General features: G+C 45.7%; 1 protein-coding gene across 1 annotated transcript in view; it reads left to right on the top strand.

The window, feature by feature from the left end:
• The window catches only part of SH2D1A (SH2 domain containing 1A), a 94563-nt gene extending 76865 nt beyond the window's left edge, over nucleotides 1-17698 (top strand). The window contains exons 3-4 of the mRNA XM_068249614.1: nucleotides 5183-5312; nucleotides 17365-17698. Coding sequence (XP_068105715.1) covers nucleotides 5183-5312; nucleotides 17365-17369 — 135 coding nt within the window. The 3' untranslated portion in view covers nucleotides 17370-17698. The remainder of the gene's footprint in view (nucleotides 1-5182; nucleotides 5313-17364) is intronic.
• The last annotated feature ends 7812 nt before the right edge of the window (nucleotides 17699-25510 follow it).

The raw sequence follows: 25510 nt of genomic DNA, 5'->3' as shown, positions 1-25510 counted from the left end.
CGGGGGGGCGGAGCATGCCTCTGTTGGTTTCATTTCATTTGCTGCCGGATTGAGCGCTGCCAATCTTTTCCCTGCTCCTTATCCCTGAAATCTAACTGCCACTATAATCTGACTGACTCTACCTTCCTGCCATTAGAATCTACCTATGTGCTTGTCCCTAGTATTCTTTGCCTATGATCAGTGGTGTAGCTACAGACCTCGGGACCCCGATGCAGAACTTGGACCTGCCCCTCCCAATCCTGTGGCAATTTCCTTGTGTCTCCCCACTCACGGTTTGTTGCAGAGTGCATGCAGCGGCATGTTCCCATTTGTCGAGGTTGCTTGGTTCCCCGTTCTTGTTTCAGCGTCCTTGAGTCTTCATACCTGTGGCGTCTCTGTGACCTGGCAACATGTATGCAACATCCTGGCAGGTCGCACAGAAACGCTGTGGGTATGGAGACAGGAGGGCGCTGAGGGTTTGCCTTCTGGACAAGTGGAAATGCTATGCTGTGAGCACTTTGGATGAGAAGCATGTGTGGATGACCTTGTACAGCTAGTTAGGGGGGTTTGGGGATACAGACAGTAAATAAACCGCTAATTTGGAGAGGGGGCTGATAACTTACAGCCGCTCTGCTGGACGCCTGATTGTAAGATGAAAAGTGTACCAGGCAAATGGGGAGAGAAGCAAAGCATCAGTATGAAGAAATAATCTGGGAAAGAAGTCGTAAATGTCCAAAAGTCAAAAGAAAAGTAATCAGCTGAAAGGAAAATCATGCAGCCACAATGGTTTAGGACAAACTGTGAGAGTTTGAGGCACAAATCAATATACAGCATTAAGAGCTAAACACATATGCAGTCTATTTTTCACTTAAAGAGAACCCGAGGTGGCCTTGTATTACGTAAGTGGGGCACAGAGGCTGGTTGGGCACACTAACACCAGCCTCTGTTGCCCCATCGTGTGTGTCAAAGACCCCCCTGCTCGCCGCTATACCCCCGCAGAGCTGGCGACACGCAGCGTGTCGCCAGCACAATGTTTACTCTAGCGCTGTCTGTCAGCGCCGCTCCGCCGCCTCCTCTGCATCGCCGCTACCCGCCCTCGTCCCTTCCCTCCCGCTGATTGGAGGGAAGGGATGAGGGCGGGTAGCGGCGATGCGGAGGAGGCGTGGGAGCGGCACTGACAGACAGCGATAGAGTAAACATTGTGCTGGCGACGCGCTGCGTGTCGCCAGCACTGCGGGGAGTTTAGCGGCGAGCAGGGGGGTCTTTGACACACACGATGGGGCAACAGAGGCTGGTGTTAGTGTGCCCAACCAGCCTCTGTGCCCCACTTACGTAATACAAGGCCACCTCGGGTTCTCTTTAAATGTGGGTCAAATACTGTCCATTATCCTACCTAGCCCTCCTCACAGCAGTTCTCACTACAAAGTCAGTATGCCCCGTCCCTGCTCTCTCCATCCTGAGAGAACAGAGCACAGGCAGACACACTAAAATACAGCCTTTGCTGTCCGAGGGGTTAACTTAAGCCCCATACACACACTCAGCAGTGGTCTTTTAAGGTGGCCATACACTGGTCGATTTGCCATCAGATTGACCAACAGATAGATCCCTCTCTGTTTGAATCTGATTAAAGAGGGATCGTATGGCTGCCTTTACTGCAAACAGATTGTGAATCGATTTCAGCATGAAACCGATTCACCATCTGTGAAGCTGCCGCTGCTGCCGCCCCCCTGCATACATTACCTGATCCGGCCGGCGCGAGTCCCCCGGTCTCCGCTGTCTTCTCCGCGCTTGACTCCAGAGCTCCAGCTTCACTTCATGTCCGGGGAAGTTTAAACAGTAGAGGGCGCTCTACTGTTTAAACTTCCTGTCGGGACAGGAAGAAGTGAAGCCTGCCGGAACCCAGCGGAGAAGGAGCGGCGGTGACAGCGGGGATACGCGCCGGCCTGGATCAGGTAAGGTATTGCCGCTAACGTTGGTCGTCGGACATTTGAACGCCGCTATCGACACACTCCCGACCCGCCGGCGATGGAGCGAAATCTTCCGCATGGACGGATTGACGGGAACGATCGATTGCGGACGGAAATCAATCGTTCGGTCAGCGTTTGCGCAACGATTTCACAGCAGATTCTATCACAGTTATCAAATCTGCTGTATATCGGCGGGAAAATCGTTAGGTGTATGGGCCCCTTTAGGCTCTCACAACTTCTCTTGTGAAACACCTAAAAAAAATCTCTTGCTATTGTTCAAGCAGATGATAAGACAAATGTTGAATTGACTTCTTATCAGTCTTATCAGCTGCTTGAACAATAGCAAGATATTTTTCTTAGGTGTTTCACAAGAAATGTTGTGAGAGCCTAAAAGACCGCTGTTGAGTGTGTGTATGTGGCTTCACAGAGCCGCTCTGCTTCTTATCAGCAAGTGAAGATAGCTCTGTCATTTTCTGGCCAGTGGCTCCTGGGTGTGATCTCTCACAGGAAATATCGGGAGGAGGAAGGACAGCATCTTGGGCAGGCACATCTTGGGCATGCATGGGCCCCTAAAGAGGGAGGACCCAGTCGCAGTTGCGACCTCTGCGACCGCAGGCCTTACGCCAGTGCCTATGATTGATATTACATTCTCATCATTAGTAATATCTGCATATCACTGATATCTTCTTTACTGTTGATGTTATCTTCTGTTTGACATTGGTGATATCTAGATGGCAATGACTTCTACCTATCGTTAGTAATATCTGCATGTTATTGATATCTGCTTCACTTCTATATGGGGCTGTCAAAATTCTGAAAGTCCTGACTAGGTAACAACTGAGACACTGGGGTATCCTTGATGACATTTTCATGGAGAAGTTTGTAAACTTAAAATACATTTAATAATGTTGACAACACTAGATTAACATGTTGACAACACTAGATTAACTTATTTCTTTCTGGATTCTGGTTTTGAATGCCATAAGATTAAGTGAATATTTAATAGAAATAAAATAAAAAAACACCTTCAATTTTCCTGTTGGCTTACTTTATTATCAGGTATTAGTTGGATATATCATCACTCATCTGAAGAATAACCTTAAACGCAACTGTACCTCTCAGCACTGATGCAAAGGTTATTTAAAGAGAATCTGTATTGTTAAAATCGCACAAAAGTAAACATACCAGTGCGTTAGGGGACATCTCCTATTACCCTCTGTCACAATTTCGCCGCTCCTCGCCGCATTAAAAGTGGTTAAAAACAGTTTTAAAAAGTTTGTTTATAAACAAACAAAATGGCCACCAAAACAGGAAGTAGGTTGATGTACAGTATGTCCACACATAGAAAATACATTCATACACAAGCAGGCTGTATACACCCTTCCTTTTGAATCTCAAGAGATAATTTGTGTGTTTCTTTCCCCCTGCAGCTATCTTCCACTGAAGTGTCAGGCTGTTTCTTCCTGCAGAGTGCAGACAGCTCTGCCTGTATGTAATTCCTCAGTATGTGAAAGCCCAGCCAGCTCAGAGGAGGAAATAATCCAGCTTGTAAAAGATAAGAGAGAAGAGAGAAGCTGCCCTAATCTAAATAATACACAGGCAGTGTGCAGAGAGGGGCCTGGAGGGGGGAGTGCATAGCAGAACCACAACACTGAAGAACTTGGCAGCCTTCCAGACACAGGCTGACAAGTCTGACAAGAGAGAGATAAGTTGATTTATTACAGAGATGGTGATAGTATAAAGTGCTGCAGTAAGCCAGAACACATTAGAATAGCTTTTGGAACTTGTAGGATGATAAAAAACAGGATGTAATTTTTGTTACGGAGTCTCTTTAAACCCTGGCCAGGTAGCACTCAAGACTGTGCATCTGTCACACTGTCCCTTGAGTCCCAAGCCTGACCTGCCTCATAGTCCTACTACTAGTCCTGCCAGTCAGTCACCTTGCTATCTTATCCTTACTACCTGCCATTCCTGTCCAGCAGTTAGTCAGCCCTACTATGCTGTTAACTCTGGTATGCTGTCACACCTTTCTGCCAGTCCACCTTGCAGTCTGTCATCTTGGTCCCTGTCGGTTCAGTTCATGGTCTGCCTTCCTCTCTTGCTCATCTCTACACTGCAATGTTCACCCTCCTGTTAATTCCATCATTGGTGGGGTGACCTTGGCAGCCATGACTTGGAAGCCCTTAATAGCAAAGCCTATTGGCCCTTGTGGTCACTTGTGGAAGTCCAGTGGTCACTTAGATCACTGGCCCTGGGAAATCCCCATGTTTTCCACCAGTACCTAGATCAACAAGACCCTGAGTGTAACATGCTCATAGTAAAACAAAAACTATATTACCTGTTGTATATCTGTGCATGGGTTTCCTCCAATAACCCAAAAGCATAGAGGTAAGTCAATTAATTTCCTCATAAATTGGCCATGGACTATAGTAGGGATATTAGACCATGACCAGGCCCGGCCCTAGACCATTTGCCGCCTGAGGCAAGCTTTAAAGAAATCGCCGCCGCCCTCCCAACTCCCCCCCCCCCAAGCCATGGGTGTGGGGGGGCCGCCCGAGCTGGAGGGGATAGCGGGCAGGAAGGGGGTATTGGGCCTAATGGCGGGGAGGGGGGTCCTGGGTCCCCCGTCCTTCGCTCCCCTCCAGCTTGTTACGTCGCTGGCTGCAGCTATAAGAGGCAACGGGCGGGGATCAGTCACCTCTTCCTCGTTTCAGCCTGCACTCCACTGACGTCACTTCCTGCTACGCCGCAGGAAGTGACGTCAGTGGAGCGCACGCTGGAACGAGGAAGAGGTGAGTCATCCCCGCCCATTGCCTCTTATAGCTGCAGCCAGCGACGTAACAAGCTGGAGGGGAGCGGAGGACGGGGGACCCAGGCGAGGGAGGGGGTGGTCCGACCCCCCCTCCCCGCCGCTAGGCCCAATACCCCCTTCCTGCCCGCTATCTCCTCCAGCTCGGGCGGCCCTCCACATCCACGGACGGGCGGGTGCCGCCCCCCCCCCAGAAGTGCCGCCTGAGGCAAACGTTTCACCCCGCCTCATGGGCGGGCCGGCCGGCCCTGACTATGACTCAGGCAGGTAGATTAGGTTCTGAGCCCTTCTGAGGCACAGTGTCAGTTAGTAACACATTTTCAGTGTACTCTGTAAAGCACTGCTGAATATGATATAACTATAAATGAAAGAATGAACTTGTGTCAAAGGAATTGCTAAATGTATTAATATGATTGTGTTAATTTAGGCTGCACCAGGAGTCCCCAAAAGAATGTTTAGAAAGATTCAGAATCTCATCTCTGCTTTCATGAAGCCAGACCAAGGCATTGCAACTCATCTACAACATCCTGTGGAGAGAACAACACGGAAGATGAAAGGTAACAAACAATAGTGTGATGGACTGAAACTAGTTGCATGAAATTTGTTCTACATGTATTACATTATTGATTTTGCATCAGCAGCCATCTGTATATGTGACCACTGGCCTGGCTATGTTACCCATAGAATTCTCAGCATTCCCAACTGTACTTTCTTTGGTGGGAAAGTCCTGATTTTGGAACCAAATCCAACCTTTCCATCTTAATTTCCATTTGTCCCTGTTCTAGATTAATATATAGACTTGTATGAATCAATGTATTTATCTCCTAAAAATGCTTTAGAAAGGAGTGCAGCAGTGGATGATTCAGAGCCTGGCACATGCACATTAGTAACATTGAATATATATATATATATATATATATATATATATATATATATATATATATATATATACTGTATATATATATATATATATATATATATGTATATATACAGTATATATTGTAACGCTGGGTATTTATGTGTACACTGAGTATACGAATCGTGGTCAGATCATCACCTGTGGTCATACACGTGAAAACAGAAGTATGCGGTACAAAAGGACTAAGGCAGAGCTAGGTCAAATAACAGTCTAGGACCGTACACTGGTAATCAGATGGCTGAAGTACAATGGACTGAGACAGGTGCTAAATCGTTAAACAGGCTGAAGTCATACACATAAGTTCAGATGGCTGAGGTACAAACAAGGATAAGACAGAGACAGAGTCGATAGGCTAGCCGAGGTCTATACAGAGTATCAGATGATTGTAGTACAGAGGGATGAGACTTAAATCAAAGTGGAGGGCACGCCGGGTCATACACAGAATAACAATTAGGAAATTACAATATACAATATACAAGACTGATCTAACGAGAGTACATACAGTATATAACGGCAGTGTCTGTATCTCTCTCTCTCTCTCTATATATATATATATATATATATATCTATATATATATATATATCTATATATATATATCTATATATATATCTCTATATCTCTCTCTCTATATATATATCTCTATATCTATATCTCTCTCTCTCTCTCTCTCTATATATATATATATATATATATATATATATCTCTGAGATCTAGCCAAACTAGGTTCAGTAGTAAGGCAAGGTCCAGTGCTCAGTGAACTGATAGCTTTAACGGACACTGGACAACTGACAGACTAGGACTTGAATACCAAAGATGAGGCATAGATCCACGCCCCCAAAAGTCCCAGCCAATCAGTGCACTCCTGGGAAAATCCTCGGAAGTGAGCGGCTGCCTGGAGCTGCCGGCAGCCACGTCCGTGAGTTTTCTTACACACACACACGCACGCACGCACGCACGCACGCACACACACACACACACACACACACATATATATAAATAAAATACATATAATCCAAACAATCATGAGAGTTCGTGCTCAGAATATATTATAGATATATAATATATATAATCCAAACAATCATGAGAGTTCATGCTCAATATATATATTATATATGTATATATATATATATATATATATATATATCAGTCTGGGCAGGAGAAGCAGGAGGTGTTACTAGCTAGCCATTGATTTCAGAGGCAGAGGGGAGGAGGGAGGATGGGGGAATTAGGTTTTTTTCACAGGCTTAATGCTCAAGATACAGATAAGCCTGCCTCTGTGTAATGTTTACAAACAACACGGCTGCTGTCATAGTATCACAGGAAGAAATAATAATTTTCTATTAACCACTTCAGGATTCGGCGTACGTTAACTACGCCCCTGAATCCTGAAGTGGGTTCCATGGAAACGTCAGTTCACGAAGGGTGTCTCCGTGAACACCCTGCGAGCCGCCGATCGTGGCTCGCAGGGTAAATGTAAACACACGGGGAAGATCTTCCCCGCTGTTTACATGTATACGGCGCTGCTGCGCAGCAGCGCCGTAGCGGAGATCGGCGATCCCCGGCCTCTGATTGGCCGGGGATCGCCGGCACCTGATAGGCTGAAGCCTGTCCTATCCGGCGCAGGACAGAATTCCGTCCTGCGCCGCTCACAGGGGGAGGGAGAGGGAGGGAAGGAAAAGGAGGCCAGGAAGCGCTGCGGAGGGGGGCTTTGAAGAGCCCCCCCCCCGCAAGTGCAAACAGCCGGCGGCGATCAGACCCCCCCAGCAGGACATCCCCCTAGTGGGGGAAAAAGGGGGGTAGTCTGATCGCCCTGGCTGCTAGCTGATCGGTGCTGCGGGCTGGAGAGCCCACGCAGCACCGATCAGGCAACCCCCCCCCCCTGGTACAGAAGTGGTTAAAGCTGTTTCTAAATCTTATACTTTAGATAAGATATATAGACAAGTTACTTGTTATAGTTAGTGTTTCATCAAAATTGTACATGTATGGGCACCTCCAACCAATCTTAACCGTTTACTATGCACACAGTGAATTTGCCTCCAGCAGTCTCTAGTGCATGAGACCTGCATGGCAACAGTGGCCTAGTAATACGGGATTGGTGGATGTTTGTCCCATTACAGCTGCGCAACCAATCTTTATTGTCAGTCTGTTCACCGTACTTCCTGCGTATGCTAACGGGAGCAGATTAGACGGGATTGGCACGCTCTGTCGCCCTTTTCTTCTTACCTCTGACGATCCAGCAACCGGTCTCGTTGTCCGTCTGCGCCCGTACTTCCTGCGTACGCTAACGGGAGCAGATCTCGACGGGATCGCGGGGCTGGATTGTCACATTGTCACCACTACTTACTGCAAGGGACAAGGGTGATTGCTCAATTCTGATTCTTCTTGACTTGTCAGCAGCATTTGATACTGTGGACCATGAAATACTAATCCAGCGACTGAAAAATTACTGTGACCTAAGGGGTACTGTTCTTAGCTGGTTTCAGACCTTCCTATCTGGCAGGACACAGCAAGTATGTCTGGGCACACACTACTCTAATCCAGTGCCACTTGCCTATGGAGTTCCACAGGGTTCTGTACTATCACCATTACTCTTTGCAGTCTACATGCTCCCACTGGGCAAAATAATCCAGAACTATGGTTTAGGATACCATTGTTATGCAGATGACACACAACTGTATATGTCCTTCAAGCCTGGCACCCAAGACCCATCAGCATCCATAAATGCGTGTCTAGTGGATTTTACAAAATTTACAAAATTGGATGAACACCAGCTGGCTGAGGCTGAACTCTGACAAAACAGAGGTGTTGGTGGTAGGTGGTCCACACATGATGGATAAAGTTCAAAACGCTCACCACCTCAAACTAGCAATTGGGGGAGATACTGTACAGTATAAAGACTCTGTGCGAAACCTTGGGGTGATCCTGGATGGAAATCTAAAACTCAGACAGCAGGTATCAGCTGTCGTCAAGTCTTCCTTCTTCCATCTAAGAAATATAGCGAAAATAAAACACCTTATCCCAGCTGAAGACCTACCTGCCCTGGTTCACGCATTTGTATCCTCCCGCCTAGACTACTGCAACGCCCTGTTAATCGGATCTACAGATAAGGTTCTGCGCCCCTTACAGCTAGTACAGAATGCTGCAGCCAGACTCCTAGCCAATGCCCCCCGCAGCTCACACATCACCCCAGTACTGCAAACTCTTCACTGGTTGCCAGTAAAATGGAGATTCAATTTTAAGATCTGCCTGCTGACATTCAAGGCTCTACACCACATGGGACCCAAATACATAGCGGATCTATTGGAACGTTATGCCCCTCCACGCACCCTCCGCTCTGCCAACAAAATGAAGCTGGTTATTCCCAGGATACACTTAACATTTGGTGCTCGGGCCTTTTCCTATGCAGCCCCTACTCTATGGAACTCACTTCCACAATCAGTACGAGAGGCTCCTTCTCTGGACAGCTTTAAAAAAAGGCTAAAAACTTACCTCTTTTCCCTAGCCTTTGAGACTGCATAATGCAGGGTCACAGCGCTTTGAGTCCCCAGGGAGAAAAGCGCTATATAAATATTATTGTTATTGTTATTGTTATCTCGGATATGCTTTTACATATCTGGGGTTTTTAGAATGTAAGGGGGCTTTGCTATTAACCGCTAAAGTCAGCAGTTTTGGCGGGTTTTTAATCACGAATACTTTTTTCATTTGAAACGTTAAAATTGATTTTCTCAAAAACTAAAAGTTCTTTTTGGTGATTGTGGCATGTATGGGGGCTTTGCTATTAAAGTAAATATCAAATCTGTGATCATGGCCATGATCACGGATTCTATATGTAATCATGGCTAAAATCCGAGTCAATTCAGAGCTCCGATTCTAATCCGGATCGCGATCACGGAGTATCCGGATTTCGATTCTGCTGTGGCCGGATTTACTCGAATTTGTGATTTGGGGTATCCAAGCATCACTGCTCTATATCAGGATTGCATTAATTAACCTAGCATGGAGTGTCAGCCACCAGTGTCAGAAACTAAAGGAAGGAAGAGTATGGTCACATGACCACAATTTGTGCATAAAAAACAGGTATTTTCTAGCTTTTTCTCACCAAGAGCTGTTACTGTGTTTGTATGTGGCCAGGGGGACGGATATTCACTAAATGTTGATTTCATTAAAATTAAGCTCAAAGTATCTTAGTACCATATCTTGAGTAGAGTTGGGCCTGCGAACGGTTCCATGCGAACTTCAGTGGTTCGCGTTCGCGTCCTGCAGGCGAAGTTTTGCGGAAGTTCGGTTCGCCCCATAATGCACCATGAGGGTCAGCTTTGACCCTCTACATCACAGTCAGCAGGCCCAGTGTAGCCAATTAGGCTACACTAGCCCCTGGAGCCACTCCCCCCCTAATAAAAGGCAGGCAGCGGCGGCCATTAAGCTCACTCGTGTGCCTGCGTTAGTGAGAGTAGGGCGAGCTGCTGCAGACTGTCTCTCATAGGGAAAGATTAGTTAGGCTTAGCTTGTTCCTGGCTGCATACCTGTGCTGTTCAGTGAGCCCACCATACCTGTTCTGTTCAGTGAGCCCACTGGATACCTGCATACCTGTTTAGTGAACCTGCCACTGCATACCTGTTCTGTGAACCCACCACTGCATACCTGTACTGTGAACCCACCACTGCATACCTGTTCAGTAAACCCACCACTGCATACCTGTTCAGTGAACCCACCACTGCATACCTGTTCAGTGAACCTGCCACTGCATACCTGTTCTGTTCAGTGAACCCGCCACTGCATACCTGTTCTGTTCAGTGAACCCGCCACTGTACACCTGTTCTGTTCAGTGAACCTGCCACTGTATACCTGTTCTGTTCAGTGAACCCGCCACTGCATACCTGTTCTGTTCAGTGAACCTGCCACTGCATACCTGTTCTGTTCAGTGAACCCGCCACTGTATTCCTGTTCAGTGAACCCACCACTGCATACCTGTTCTGTTCAGTGAACCCGCCACTGCATACCTGTTGTGTTCAGTGAACCCGCCACTGTATACCTGTTCTGTTCAGTGAACCTGCCACTGTATACCTGTTCTGTTCAGTGAACCCGCCACTGTATACCTGTTCTGTGAACCCGCCACTGCATACCTGTTCTGTTCAGTGAACCCGCCACTGTATACCTGTTCTGTTCAGTGAACCCGCCACTGTATACCTGTTCTGTTCAGTGAACCCGCCACTGCATACCTGTTGTGTTCAGTGAACCCGCCACTGTATACCTGTTCTGTTCAGTGAACCCGCCACTGCATACTTGTTCTGTTCAGTGAACCCGCCACTGCATACCTGTTCTGTTCAGTGAATCCGCCACTGTATTCCCGTTCAGTGAACCCACCACTGCATATCTGTTGTGTTCAGTGAACCCGCCACTGTATTCCTGTTCTGTTCAGTGAACCCGCCACTGCATACCTGTACTGTTCAGTGAACCCGCCACTGCATACCTGTTCTGTGAACCCGCCACTGCATTCCTGTTGTGTTCAGTGAACCCGCCACTGTATACCTGTTCTGTTCAGTGAACCTGCCACTGCATACCTGTTCTGTTCAGTGAACCTGCCACTGTATACCTGTTCTGTTCAGTGAACCCGCCACTGCATACCTGTTGTGTTCAGTGAACCCGCCACTGTATACCTGTTCTGTTCAGTGAACCTGCCACTGTATACCTGTTCTGTTCAGTGAACCCGCCACTGCATACCTGTTGTGTTCAGTGAACCCGCCACTGCATACCTGTTCTGTTCAGTGAACCCACCGCATCATTGCGCATACCTGTGCAGTTAAGTGAACCCACCTACCTACGTGAGTGCACGCAGTGTGATATACCACTCCGTGCATACCCGATATGGACAAAACAGGTAGAGGAAGAGGTAGTGCCAGAGCCAGAGGAAGGCCACCCGGCAGATCTGTGCGAGGTCGTGTAAATGTAATTTCGTGTGGACCTGGCCCACAGTACAGTGCTCGGAAGAAGGCACGTGCCATCACCTCCCAAGATTGTCAGGATGTGGTTGAGTATTTAGCGACACAGAACACCTCATCTTGCTCAGCCACTAGCGCTACTACTAGCACCACTTCCGCTGCATTTGACACTTCGCAAGAATTATTTAGTGGTGAAATCACTGATGCACAGCCATTGTTGTTACAGCCAGATGAATTTTCACCAGCTCATATGTCTGAGTTACGCAGCAAAACTATGGATGTAACGTGTAAGGAGGATGAAGGACCTACTGATGGTGCATGTTTGGATTTTTCTCAGGCAAGCGAAGCTGGGCAGGATGATTATGATGATGACGATGATACAGATCCTCTGTATGTTCCCAATAGAGGAGATGAAGAGGGGGACAGTTCAGAGGGGGAGTCAGAGAATAGTAGGAGGAGAGAAGTTGCTGAAAGAAGCTGGGGCAGCTCTTCGTCAGAAACAGCTGGTGGCAGTGTCCGGCACCATGTATCGCCACCTATGTACAGCCAGCCAACTTGCCCTTCAGCATCAGCTGCTGAGGTCCCCATAGTGCCCACATCCCAGGGTGGCTCAGCGGTGTGGACATTTTTTAATGTGTGTGCCTCAGATCGGAGCAAAGCCATCTGTTCGCTCTGCCAACAAAAATTGAGCCGTGGAAAGGCCAACACTCACGTAGGGACAAGTGCCTTACGAAGGCACCTGGAGAAAAGGCACAAACAGCAATGGGATGGCCACTTGAGCAAAAGCAGCAGCAGAACACAAAAGAAAAGTCACCCTCCTTCTCCTCTTCCTCCTTCAGGTGCATCATCTGCTTCTGCCGCTTTCTCCCTTGCACCTTCACAGGCACCCTCCTCCACTCCGCCTCTGCCCTTGAGCGCTTCCTGCTCCTCTGCCCACAGCAGCAGTCAGGTGTCCGTGAAGGAAATGTTTGAGCGGAAGAAGCCAATTTCGGCCAGTCACCCCCTTGCCCGGCGTCTGACAGCTGGCGTGGCGGAACTGTTAGCTCGCCAGCTGTTACCATACCGGCTGGTGGACTTTGAGGCCTTCCGTAAATTTGTGGCCATCGGGACACCGCAGTGGAAGATGCCAGGCCGCACTTATTTTTCTAGAAAGGCCATACCCCAACTGCACCGTGAAGTTGAGAGGCAAGTGGTGTCATCTCTTGCGAAGAGCGTTGGGTCAAGGGTACACCTGACCACGGATGCCTGGTCTGCCAAGCACGGGCAGGGCCGCTACATTACGTACACAGCCCATTGGGTCAACCTGGTGAACGATGGCAGGCAGGGCGCAGCGGACCAAATTGTGACACCTCCACGGCTTGCAGGCAGGCCTCCTGCCACCTCCTCTCCTCCTGCTACATGCTCTTCACTGTCCTCCTCCTCCTTGGCTGAGTGGCAGTTCTCCTCTCCAGCTGCACAGCCCTAGCTCCGCAGGGCCTATGCTGCATGCCAGGTACGACGGTGTCACGCCATCTTAGACATGTCTTGCCTCAAAGCGGAGAGTCACACTGGAGCAGCTCTCCTGACTGCTCTTAAGAAACAGGTGGATGAGTGGCTGACCCCGCACCACCTGGAGATAGGCAACGTGGTGTGCGACAACGGCAGCAATCTGCTTGCCGCTTTGCATATGGGGAAGCTGACACACATACCCTGTATGGCACATGTCATGAATCTAGTTGTTCAAAGATTTGTGTCAAAGTACCCTGGCTTAGCGGATGTCCTGAAGCAGGCCAGGAAGTTCTGTGGGCATTTGAGGTGGTCTTACACAGCCATGGTACGCTTTGCGGAAATTCAGCGGAAAAACAACTTGCCGGTGAGATGCCTGATTTGTGATAGCCCGACTCACTGGAATTCGACCCTGCTCATGTTCTCCCGCCTGCTAGAACAGAAGAAAGCCGTCAACCAGTACCTCTACAACTACAGTAGAATGAAACAGTCTGGGAAGATGGGGATGTTCTAGCCCGACAACTGGACACTGATGAGAAATGCATGCAGGCTCATGCGGCCGTTTGAGGAGGTGACCAACCTGGTGAGCCGCAGTGAAGGCACCATCAGCGACTTGATTCCCTATGCTTACTTCTTGGAGCGTGCTGTGCGTAGAGTGGCGGATGAAACTGCAAATGAGCGTGACCAGGAACAGTTACGGCAGGAACAGGCATGGGACCAATTTTCATCACCTGTTGCAGCACAGAGGGGGGAGGAGGAGGAAGAAGAGAAGTCGTGTGCAGAAGACGAGTCAGACTCAGAAGATGATGAGCAAGGTGTTTCTTTGGGGGAGGAGGAGGAGGGGACGGCGGCAGGAGAACAAACGCAGCAGGCGTTGCAGGGGGCTTGTGCTGCTCAACCTTCCCGTGGTATTGTTCGCGGCTGGGGGGAGGAGGTTGACTTACGTAACGTCACTGAGGAAGAGCAAGAGGAGATGGATGGTACATCTGGATCCGACTTTGTGCAGATGTCGTCTTTTATGCTGTCCTGCCTGTTGAGGGACCCCCGTATAAAAAACGTCAAGGGGAATGAGCTGTACTGGGTGGCCACACTACTAGACCCTCGGTACAGGCACAAAGTGGCGGACCTGTTACCAACTCACCTGAAGGTGGAAAGGATGCAGCACATGCAGAACAAGCTGTCAACTATGCTTTACAATGCCTTTAAGGGTGATGTGACAGCACAACGGCAGCAAGGTACCACTGCCACTAATCCTCCTCCCGTGTCCACGCAGTCAAAGACAGGACGCTCCAGCGATCTCATGGTGATGTCGGACATGCGGACGTTCTTTAGTCCAACGCCTTGCCGTAGCCCTTCCGGATCCACCCTCCACCAACGCCTGGAACGGCAGGTAGCCGACTACCTGGCCTTAAGTGTGGATGTAGACACTGCTGTGAACAGCGATGAGGAACCCTTGAACTACTGCGTGCGCAGGCTTGACCTGTGGCCAGAGCTGTCCCAATTTGCCATTCAACTTCTGTCTTGCCCTGCCTCAAGCATCCTGTCAGAAAGGACCTTCAGCGCAGCTGGAAGCATTGTCACTGAGAAGGGAAGTCGCCTAAGTCACAAAAGTGTTCAGTACCTCACCGTTATCAAAATGAATGAGGTATGGATCCCGGAGGGCTACTGCCCGCCCCAAGACTAAGTCAGTCCCCACATACTGCATCTCTGCCTGCACGCTGTGTGACTGCCTGCCCCAAGACTAAGTCGCTCCCCACACAGCACCTCTGCCCGCAGGCCACTTGACTGCCTTCTCCGCCACCACCAACAGGGTCCAGGACTCCAGGTGGCTAGCAGCGGCCACTATACTATTTTTTTCTTGTGCGTGTACGTGCCTGCCTAATTTTTTTTGGCTGCACTGCAGCTGCAACAACAAAACAAAAAGGCATGTACATGTGCCAATTCCCCTTCGTGATCATTACCTTGCCACGGTGAAGGGGCTTGTGTATCACAATGAAGCAATGACCGACGGCGATATGAGTGTCTCGTGGCACACCAAAGATAATAACGTCGTTGCTTCATTGCGGACAGACCAAATTTGATCAGCTAGACAGTCACTGTTGTTCTGTCATTGAGCTACCTGCCTGGCGACCATATGGGCTTAAAAACCGACATCACCTGCACTCTCGCCATGGTGCGCACCAATGCAGCACGGCCGTCACAACACAAACAGCTGTTTGCGGTGCGTTACACAGTGAGTTTGGTGTGTCAGTGTGAAGCAGTACTCTAATTACACTCCCTGATTGACGTATACACATGCAAGATGTGTTAAAGCACTTTAGGCCTGCAATTTAGCATTCAATGTGATTTCTGCCCTTAAATATCCGCTTCGCATTAAAGGGGCACTACAGCAAAAAACTGTAAAATTTAAAATAGGTGCAAACATATACAAATAAGAAGTACATTTTTTCGAGAGTAAAATGAGCCATAAATTACTTTTCTCCTATGTTGCTGTCACTTACAGTAGGTTGTAGAAATCTGACAGAAGTGACAGGTTTTGGACTAGTCCATCTCTTTTTAGGGGATTCTCAGGGATATATTTATTTTCAAAAGCACTTAGTGAATGGCAGTTGCTCTGTCCAACTGCCAAAAAACTGTGTAGGGAGCAGGGAAGCTGGCCAGCATCATTGTTTAAATCCTTTTTAGGGAATATCTTTATAGAGAATAAAAGCCTTGCTGAGAATCCCCTATGAAGAGATGGACTAGTCCAAAACCTGTCACTTCTGTCAGATTTCTACTGCTTACTGTAAGTGACAGCAACATAGAAGAAAAGTAATTTATGGCTCATTTTACTCTGGAAGAAATGTACTTCTTAGTTGTATATGTTTGCACGGATTTTAAATTTTACAGTTTTGTAGTGCCCCTTTAAATCCAGATCCCCCCCCCCCCCCCCCCCGGCCTTTTGGCATCTATCCCACTCCTCCATGCAAAAACTCAGATGTTAGACCCCTTGAATCATCTTTTCCATCACTTTTGTGGCCAGCATAAGTGTTTCTAGTTTTCAAAATTCGCCTCCCCATTGAAGTCTATTGCGGTTTGCGGAAGTTCGCGCAAACTGAACTTTTGCGGAAGTTTGAGAATCCGGTTCGCAAACCGAAAATCGGAGGTTTGGGCCATCTCTAGTGGTTAGTAACATATAGGAAGGATGCATGTAACACAAAAAATGTAAAAGAGAAACTACAGTTCCCTCCTATATCCAAAAACCATACTGGTAATTTAAGGGGGGTGTCTGGAGTAGTCTGAAGGCCCCTCCAGAAAGACAAAAAGACACAGAGAACCCAAGAAGCCCTGTATAGTGTAGAAGTTGATGACCAATATGTGTAAAGGAGAGACATTCACAAGTAAGGGTTGCAGTACCAGCAACCCCATTATAAGGCATGTGAGGAAAGCCTATCCTCACTCGGGTCCTTCACACCCTAAAAAAACTGCTAGATGTTCCATAAGAACTTGTAGCCCACAAACATATGGGGAGGGGGGGGGGGAGATATACTGGGATGGAAGAGGCAACCCCCAAAAGTATACAACAATTAAAATACGTCTTAAGTAATGAAGGTGGATGAAGAAAGCATCTTCCAGGAGGTAAACACATTTTTATTAAACACCCTAAGACTTTTAGTTTTTAATAAAAACTTGTTTACCTATCGCAAGTTGCATTATCCATTGAGATAAGCCCCCTTCATTACTTTTAAGGCAGTTTGTAATTGTTTTATACTTTTGGAAGCCTTTTCCATCCCAGTATACTGGTAAGTTAACTGTCTTCCCCTCAATATTGGCCTTACATTATGGTAGAGCATAGACTATGACTGCTGTGACTAAGGCAAAGATTAGATTGTGAGCTCCTCTAAAGGAAAGTAAGTGAAATTGTTATGCACTTTGCTGGAATAATGCTATTGCTATATAATTACACAATATTAATAATAGAGGCCATATTTAGCTATGATAATGCATGGTTGTCCAGCAACAACATCAGCAGAGACAGCAGTGCTGCACTTTGCACCAGTCCAAATGCAAAAAAGAAGAGGGCAGGGCTTAGCCAGAAGTAGGTGGAGCCTCATGTCAGCATGGCTCCAATATATTAAATAACATGTTCATGTAGCCTTTTCAATGAAAGCAACATTCATGTGTATGTTTCTAAGCAGCTCCTTATATTGATAAGCAGGACGTTAGACCAGGTTTTTATGTGAGAATGAAACAAAACTTCATGCTGATTTTTGTTTTCTTTGCAGGTTAATAATGCATACCACAGTATCAGCACCATGAAAATAAAGCAAATGCATCACAGGCAGGACCTCACTACGCTAAACTTACAGGATAACAGTTTGCACCAGCAAGTACCACTGGCTTCTCCACAAGCATATACGGGAGCCCCCTGAAACATGAACTTTGTGAGAAACAAACCACAAACAGAAACGACAGCTGGATATCACATGACAAGGGTGGAGCCTTTTACTTGGTTGCTAAGGCACCAGTTGAGGCGTAGAAGTGACCAATTCACCTATGAGAATTTCTCCTGCAAGCAGAATTCATGGAAAAGCGTGTCATTAAATTGTACTTCTCTGATTAACTTGTCATTATCAGCCTTTGAAGTGGAAAAATTAAAGGGAACCCGAGGTGAGAGACATATGGAGGCTGACACATTTTTTTCCTTTTAAACAATACCTGCTGATATTTCAAGCATCAGTAGTGTCTGAATCACACACTTGAAACAAGCATACAGCAAATCCAGTCAAACTTCATACAAGCATTTTACCTGCATGCTTGGGTCTATAGCTAAAAGTATTAGAGGCAGAGGATCAGCAGGACAGCCAGGCAATTTGCGTTGTATAAAAGGTAATAAATATGGCAGCCTCCATATCCCTTTAACTTCAGGTGTCCCGTGTCCAGTGTTGTGTTGCTGATGACCAGGCACTAAGTAAAAAAAAAGAAATACAAATTGAATCCATGATAGATTGATCAATGAATTGTATTTTTTGTTGTTATTGTTTTCGTTTTAGAAAACAACTTCCCCAGAGAACTGATCATTTCTAGTGAGGGTCTTCCTGACCTACAGATAACCAAATACAAACCAAATACAAAAGTTACATTATTATAAATACTGTAAAAGCTAACATTATTGGGGACTATATGATATCTAAAAGTGTTTACATTTGTATGCAGTGTGAAACTGGTGACATCTGTGTAACTTTGCTATTATTTCTGTGCTTCCTGTTATGTTAGGCAAACAAGACTGCAAATTGACAGTTGCTACTTTACTTTTATGTGATCATTACTGGAATTGCAAGGATACGATGTTGATTTTTTAAAATTTGTATATTGTTGTAATAAATAGTTTACTGTTTTTATAGGAGCTGCAGAACTCAGTAAATTTGTATAAACGTAAATAAACCTTTCGTATGTTTGAGTATACAAGTGATATTATTCTGTTTATTGTACCCATTGAATCAGGACAATCACTTTAGGTCAATATTCAAAACAAAGACTGGAGGAAGAATGCATGTTGCAGATGGAGAAATGCCATCAAGTTGTCAATAAATAAATGAACGGAGGAGGGGAAAGTGAGAACAGGGATGTCAATAGGGTTTATTCACTATCCTGTGGTAAAACTACCATGCCCATACAGTGCATGGCAATTCCTATTGTGCTAACACTGCTCAATTAGCTCGACCTGCGCTATAGGGGTAAGGCCCCGTTTACACTTAATCAGTTGGTCTCAGTTATAACTGAAAGGACAACTGATTTTCAAAGTAATGCTCATGTTTCCCCATGGTTCCGTTCACACTTAATGCATTTTAACTGAAACCTTTTTCACAAGAGACTGCTATGGAGAAGAAAAAAAAATGTGTACCAACTGATTAAGTGTAAACGGGGCCTAAGGGCCCTTTTACACTTAATCTGTTGCTCTCAGTTATAACAAAGAACATTTTCAAAGTAATGCTCATGTTTTCCTATGGCATAGTTCACACTAAACGCGTTTTCACTAAAATCTTTTTCACAGTGCAATGCTAAGGAAAAAAAACGCGTACCAACGCATGCTAATGAGTACTAACACACACTAACGCGTACCAACTGTTCAGGGGCATTTCTAGACCTTTTGTCACTCCAGGCAAGAAAACCTGTGGCACCTCCCCTCCCACCCCCACCCCGATGTGCGTGGCAACCTTTTGCAGAACGAGAAAATCTTGTACTGTGGATTCACAGGAGTCTGCGCTGAATAATACACATATCTCCAGTAAATAACAAAGTAATGAAAATATCCTCCAGCCACAAGAGCGGGCTCAAAAATTGCATATTACATAACCATATAAAATACTGACATAATCCATGATAAAAAGCTAAATATAGTACAAGAAAAACTTGGGTCTCCTAGTGGCACTGTAACTGGAAAAGTACCTCACTGCGTGCAATTTGCACTCTCCAGGAAGCCTTTTCAGTTGCGTGTGGGCCTTTAACTCAGATACTCAATCTGCTATAACCACAACCACATGAAAAAAGTTAAACCAGGCCTCACTTGCCAATATCAAAAATTTGTTTATTGTGAACAGAGTAATCAAGAAAGTGTAACAAAACCACTATACATAAAAACCATTAAAAACACTTTAGGAGCCCCAGAGATTGCACAGCGTGCCCCCACTTTAGTACCCACTCCATCCATACGCACACGCCATTCGTTCCACAGGAAAAATTGCATGCAATTGCAATTGTGGAAACTATCAGAGCTCTGAATATCAATCCACGTGCTGATCAAAATCACTATTTGCTTAGAAAAATTCCAGCCTTAAAGTCCAGTGAGAAAAACGCTGTCTCCAGATTTTAAGAATAATTTACTGGTTGCTTATGTCAGCAGTCCTTAAGCCAGCAGTTAACGCTGTATGTACATCAAAAAGACAGTCCAGCTTCCACTGTAAATAACCTCAGCTCTAAAGTGCATAGCATGTCATTCCGGGTTAGTAAGCTTGAATAGGCAGCAGTTAGTAATTCCAGCATAGCGTTTGGAAAAACAAATCTTGCATAGACAGAGCCAAAAGTCCGCATCATTAACCAACCTTGCTTAGGGGGTCACCATATCCCTGATTCTGTCACTCCCCCAAGGGAAAGTGGCACCTATGTTTCAGAGTTACCCACAAGGCAGCATAGTCCTGTTAGCGGTGGCTGTTAACGGTGGCTGTTAGCGGTAGCCGGTATTGTGGATCTACCCGCACACGCCCATGTATTAGCGTACCAGCGGGGATCACACTCAAAGCGGCGTGGAATTGAAGTGATGGGTGAGGTCGGCTTCATGTAGCTCCTCCCACTGACATGTTTCGCCCAATGGGCTTCTTCTGGGTGTGGCTTCAGATATTCAGAGCTCTGATACTTTTCCACAATTGCATGGAAATTTTCCTGTGGAACGAATAGCGTGTGTGTATGGATGGAATGGGTACTGAAGTGGGGGCACGCTGTGCAATCTCTGGGGCTCCTAAAGTGTTTTTAATGGTTTTTATGTATAGTGGTTTTGTTATAGCTTCTTGATTGCTCTGTTCACAATAAACTAATTTTTGATATTGGCAAGTGAGGCCTGGTTTAACTTTTTTCATGTGGTTGTGGTTATAGCAGAAAAAAGCTAAATATACTCACAACCCTAAATATACACAGTATATGAATATAATATAGTGCTGTAATTGCAAGAAACAATAATAGTGCAAACTCCCCAGTAAAAATTGGATATCAATTTGTGCAGAATGCAAACAATGTATAAAGGTATCATACAGTGAAAGTAATGAGGAATTGCTCATAAATAGTGAAAAGGCAAAAGAGGGGAGGGCTGGGTGGTGAACCACAAGACCCAGAAAGGAAATAGAGTGGAAATAGAGACGCTGTATAGCAGCAAAAAGTGTAGCTAAAGTAAGCAGGGAAATCTGCAGTGAGGAGTGAGAACAAGAGGAGAGGGGGGAGGCAAGGCTAGCAGAGAGCTTAGCAAGTGGAGGAGAAAGGAGAATGCAGCGGGCCACCTACATCATCACGATTTACCACTGCACAGCAGCTTCTTCCGTCACACGAGCTTGACAGGCGGGGGCAAAGTTAGAGGCAGCGCCGCACGAGGTAAATAAAGTACCTGTGCGGCTGTTTGCTGAGCTAGAGGGGTGTAGGGGCGGCCCCCGTGGCGGCACAAAGTTATCTTAGACTGCTAGAGGAGGAGGAATGGGTGGGGAAACACAATGCTTGCGTCTGGCTGGGGGCTGGGTGTGCATAGAGGGCGGCGGCAGAGCGAGGCTCAGTAAGCAGATGGTATTATAAACAATCATGCAGGCTTTAGTAGCGACGGCAGCGAGCAGTCCTCCCCGCCCGCGTTGTTCCCCCCTCCCCGGCGCTACAGGCGACCGCCTTTTCTTGCCTGGTGGTTGAAACGCCACTGCAACTGATTACATGTAAATGGGCCCTTAGTCTTGGATTGCTACAGTAATGCGTTATATTATGTAACGTCAGTTACCACACTGATCGCGCAATATGTGCTACTCTTGTGGCTTTAGTGCACAGCAATTAATTTTACCAGTACAATCTGATCACAGTAGTTTTAGCATAGGATAGTGAATTGAACCCCTAGGTGTCTGGTGGAGGCCGTCAGCACGTGTTGTGGAGGTATTCAGGGGTCCCCCTTCCCAGTTGAAATGAGTATAGGGGTACTAACATACCCCTTACCCATTTCCACAAAGTGGCAAAAAAATAAAATAAAAACACAATGAGGAATAAAGTCCTTTATTGTTATAAATTAACTATCAATACTTACATTTGTATAATCCCACGCCAGTATCCTTAGAAGTGATCCAACGCCAATATCTTCTAAGGGCCGACGCCATTGAGAATCCGTACAAACTCCCGGTGATGAATGGCCATAGGCAGCCTCTGCCATGTATTGCAGAGGCTGGGAATGTGAAAATTGGCTTCAGAAACAAACATTTTTGGCAAATAGGGATGTCTACAAGATCCCAGGTCCCCCAGAGGTCACACTAAAGTGGTAGAATGAGTGTTAAGCCTTTAACTGAATTTTATTGGCCTCAATTCTAGTAGGGTTATCCAACACCTCATGTGAGGTAATTTACCACATGAGGTAATGACATTTAGCAATTCTGGTAGATTTTAGTCATGTTTTACCGCATGAGGTAAATTATGAGGTAATTTGCATTAATTTTAGGGGGGCATGTTAGCACATAATTTACTAATCAGTTTAAGACCTGCCTGTACCTGGAGGTAAAGTCAATTTGTATGCATTTTACAGTTTTTAGTGGAGTTCCTTTTGCTGTTTTAGTGTTGTTCCTATTCAGGTTGTGTAATAGAAAAGAATAGTGGAAATGAAACTCCAAATATTTACTGGATTTTTTTTATAAGGGATGCCTATAAATATACGTTTCATAAGTTGCTAGTGCTACATAATCAAATACACCTTCCCCCTCAAAAAAGAAACATCTTCCAAAGACTATCCTAACTTATGGAAGACAATTAAATACTACTATTATTTATTTACTGCATGCTTACCGCTGAAATATCTTGTGTTTTACCTCACTTTATGCATTTACCTCATGTTTTACCTCATGTTCGGAAATGGAGAAAAATCTTTCAGAATTGCTAAAAAAAATAGGAAAATACCTCATGAGATATGTTACCTACCAAAAATATTTACCTCACATAGCTACCAGAATTGAGGCCATTATGTATGGGGGAAACTGCTTAGCGCCGGGAAATTCTTCTGTTTTTAACTATCGCCCATACTAAGTTCCGGAACTCACTCCGATCTCTCTGAAAGCTCCCAACAAACTGTGCCAATAGCAAACTGTGTGTCAATATGTAGTTATATAGCACTGACATCTTCTACAGCGCTTTACAGAGTACACCGTCATGCCACTGACTGTCCTCAGAGGAGCTCACAATCTAATCCTGCTATAGTCAAATGTCCTACCATATTATTATTATGTATTTATATAGCACTGACATCTTCTGCAGCACATTACAGAGTACATAATCATGTCACTGACTGTACTTAGAGGAGCTCACAATCTAATCCTAGTCATATTCTAATGTCCTACCATATTATTATTATTATATTATGTATTTATATAGCACTGGTATCTTCTGCAGCACTTTGCAGAGAACATAGTCATGTTACTGACTTTTCTCAGAGGAGCTCACAATCCAATGCCTACCACTATTGTGGGAGAGAACACTGGCTAATGTGTTTTTATGGTGGGAACATTTGCTACTTGCTTGTTTAGGCTCACTTTATTCATATCTGGGGAGAAAACAAGGGCCCACTGACTTTGGGTTGCACTCTTACTTGGAAATGTTCATTGGTCACGCCCACTGTATTTTATGGACTGCATTCTGTGGCCACACCCATTTTTTACCACGCCGCCAATGTCCTTTGGGGTGCGAGGTTGCCTAGGGCTGCCCAAACCCTAAATACTGCCCTGAGTTTCTGCTACAGTAGCACCTACCATACGAGCCTCAACAATTTGGCCTCTTTGAAAGTCTGAGAGATCTGCCATTTTTGTAAATTATAAGCAGTGATGAGCGAAAATGCAAAAATTCTTTTCGCCGAATTCTCGCGGAAAAAAAGCAGTAATTTCTTTTCGACAGGCGAATTTTCGATTGAATATTTTCGCGTTCATTTTTGCCTAATGGCGTTATTTGCGCGTTAAATCCATAGTTCATTGCGTACGTATTTCCGCATAGTCGTAGTACCACTATGCGAAGCTTTGCCCGCTACGCGTAGTTGACGTATGTATTGCGAAGTCAACTACGCATGCGGTAACTGCATCTATACGGATCATTGCGCATGCGCAGAAATATTATTGCCCTTCTATACGTATACAATTCCGCATTGGAAGGTGGAATGTATGCATGTATTAGTTCACCTGTGCACATATTTAGCGGATTATTGTGGACATTTTTCCGCATAAGGGCATAAGCGTCCGCATGCGCATATTTAGCGGATTATTGTGGACATTTTTCCACATAAGGGCATAAGCCTCCGCATACAGCAAAGTTTCTTTACTTTTCACTGCTGGTTAAAAACGCAAATATTTCTGAAGATTTTCGTGAAAATTCGCTGAATTTGAAAATGGGATTTTCGATGTGAAAATTACTTGGGCAAAAATTCGCAAGCAACACTGATTATAACCAACTTTTGTTTAAATATCTGTCAAAAACAATTCTTTTAATTAAACATATCAAATAACAAAAATAATAAACAAAAACATTTTAACATGTCAAGTTTTGATTGCTTAAAACATGTTCAAAGATTATGATGCCAAAATGTTTGGTGTTTCCATTATTTTGTGCCCCTGTATATATACATGTTATTCGGAAATAAAGGTGTATTTTTTCTGTTTTTTGTTTCTTGTTTTCTCCCTGTACCCTATCGATAATGACAAGCCCTTATTTGGAAAGATAACAGTAATATGCACTCACGACATACATATATAAACAGCTGAGTCCCTAAGGAAACTATTTATGTATCTTTTTTAAAATGCTGTCACTTTGGCCAAGTGAGTCCTGCAGGAGGGCATGTGTGTGCGAGCAGCTGCCGCTCGCTGATTGACAGGACGCACCTGTACTTTCTGTTTGTGGCAAAAGACAGAAAACTGGACACACATATACATCCAGTTTGCAATAAGTAGTTAAAGTACACTTGAACTGTGAAAAGTGTCTTTGAGTCCTCTCCATTGTGCCGCTGTCACCCTGATAAAAGTTTCTGAATCGGCTTGATTGTACATCACGGCACATGCAATGTCCCGGCCACTCACAACCTCGATTGTGCAGGGAGTGTTCTACGGGTGCACGGCAGTGGTGCTCACCGCCAGGTCGTGATCACGCTTACGCGTGGATTCACGACCATTTTGACGCATTCCGCCTCGGACACGAAAATCCGTGAATAGATTTTCAAACACGAAAATCTACTTCGGCTTCGCGTGAATGCGGACAGAAATCCGCATTCACGCTCGTGAAACCCGGTGCTGAAGTCGTGGTTTGCGGAAATGCGTCAAACTATGCGGAAGTGACACATTGCAGGCCAATCAGAGTGCCCCAGCCAGGCCCTAGCAACCAATCACAGGAGGGGAGCTATGCCCTCCCCTCCTGAATATAAAGCGGCGGCCATGATGGAAAAGCTCTGTCCTTGTTAGACTGTGGTGCTGAGAGGATTATCTCCAGGCCATTGTTGTTTGAGCAAGTGCATTTATTGTGTTAAAAACAAAGCGTTTTTTTTGCTAACACTGCTCTTATACTGTACACAGTTAGCTAGTCAGTGAGTGATTGCTGTAGTTAGTTGTAGTCAGTGTAGTGTAGTGGGAGTGTGGGAGTCTAGTGATTATTTAACTGTGTGTAGTGTTGTGCAGGCAG

Source organism: Hyperolius riggenbachi, chromosome 8 (genome assembly GCF_040937935.1).
Source record: "Hyperolius riggenbachi isolate aHypRig1 chromosome 8, aHypRig1.pri, whole genome shotgun sequence".
NCBI lineage: Eukaryota > Metazoa > Chordata > Amphibia > Anura > Hyperoliidae > Hyperolius > Hyperolius riggenbachi.
This window is presented reverse-complemented; position numbering and strand designations above follow the sequence as displayed.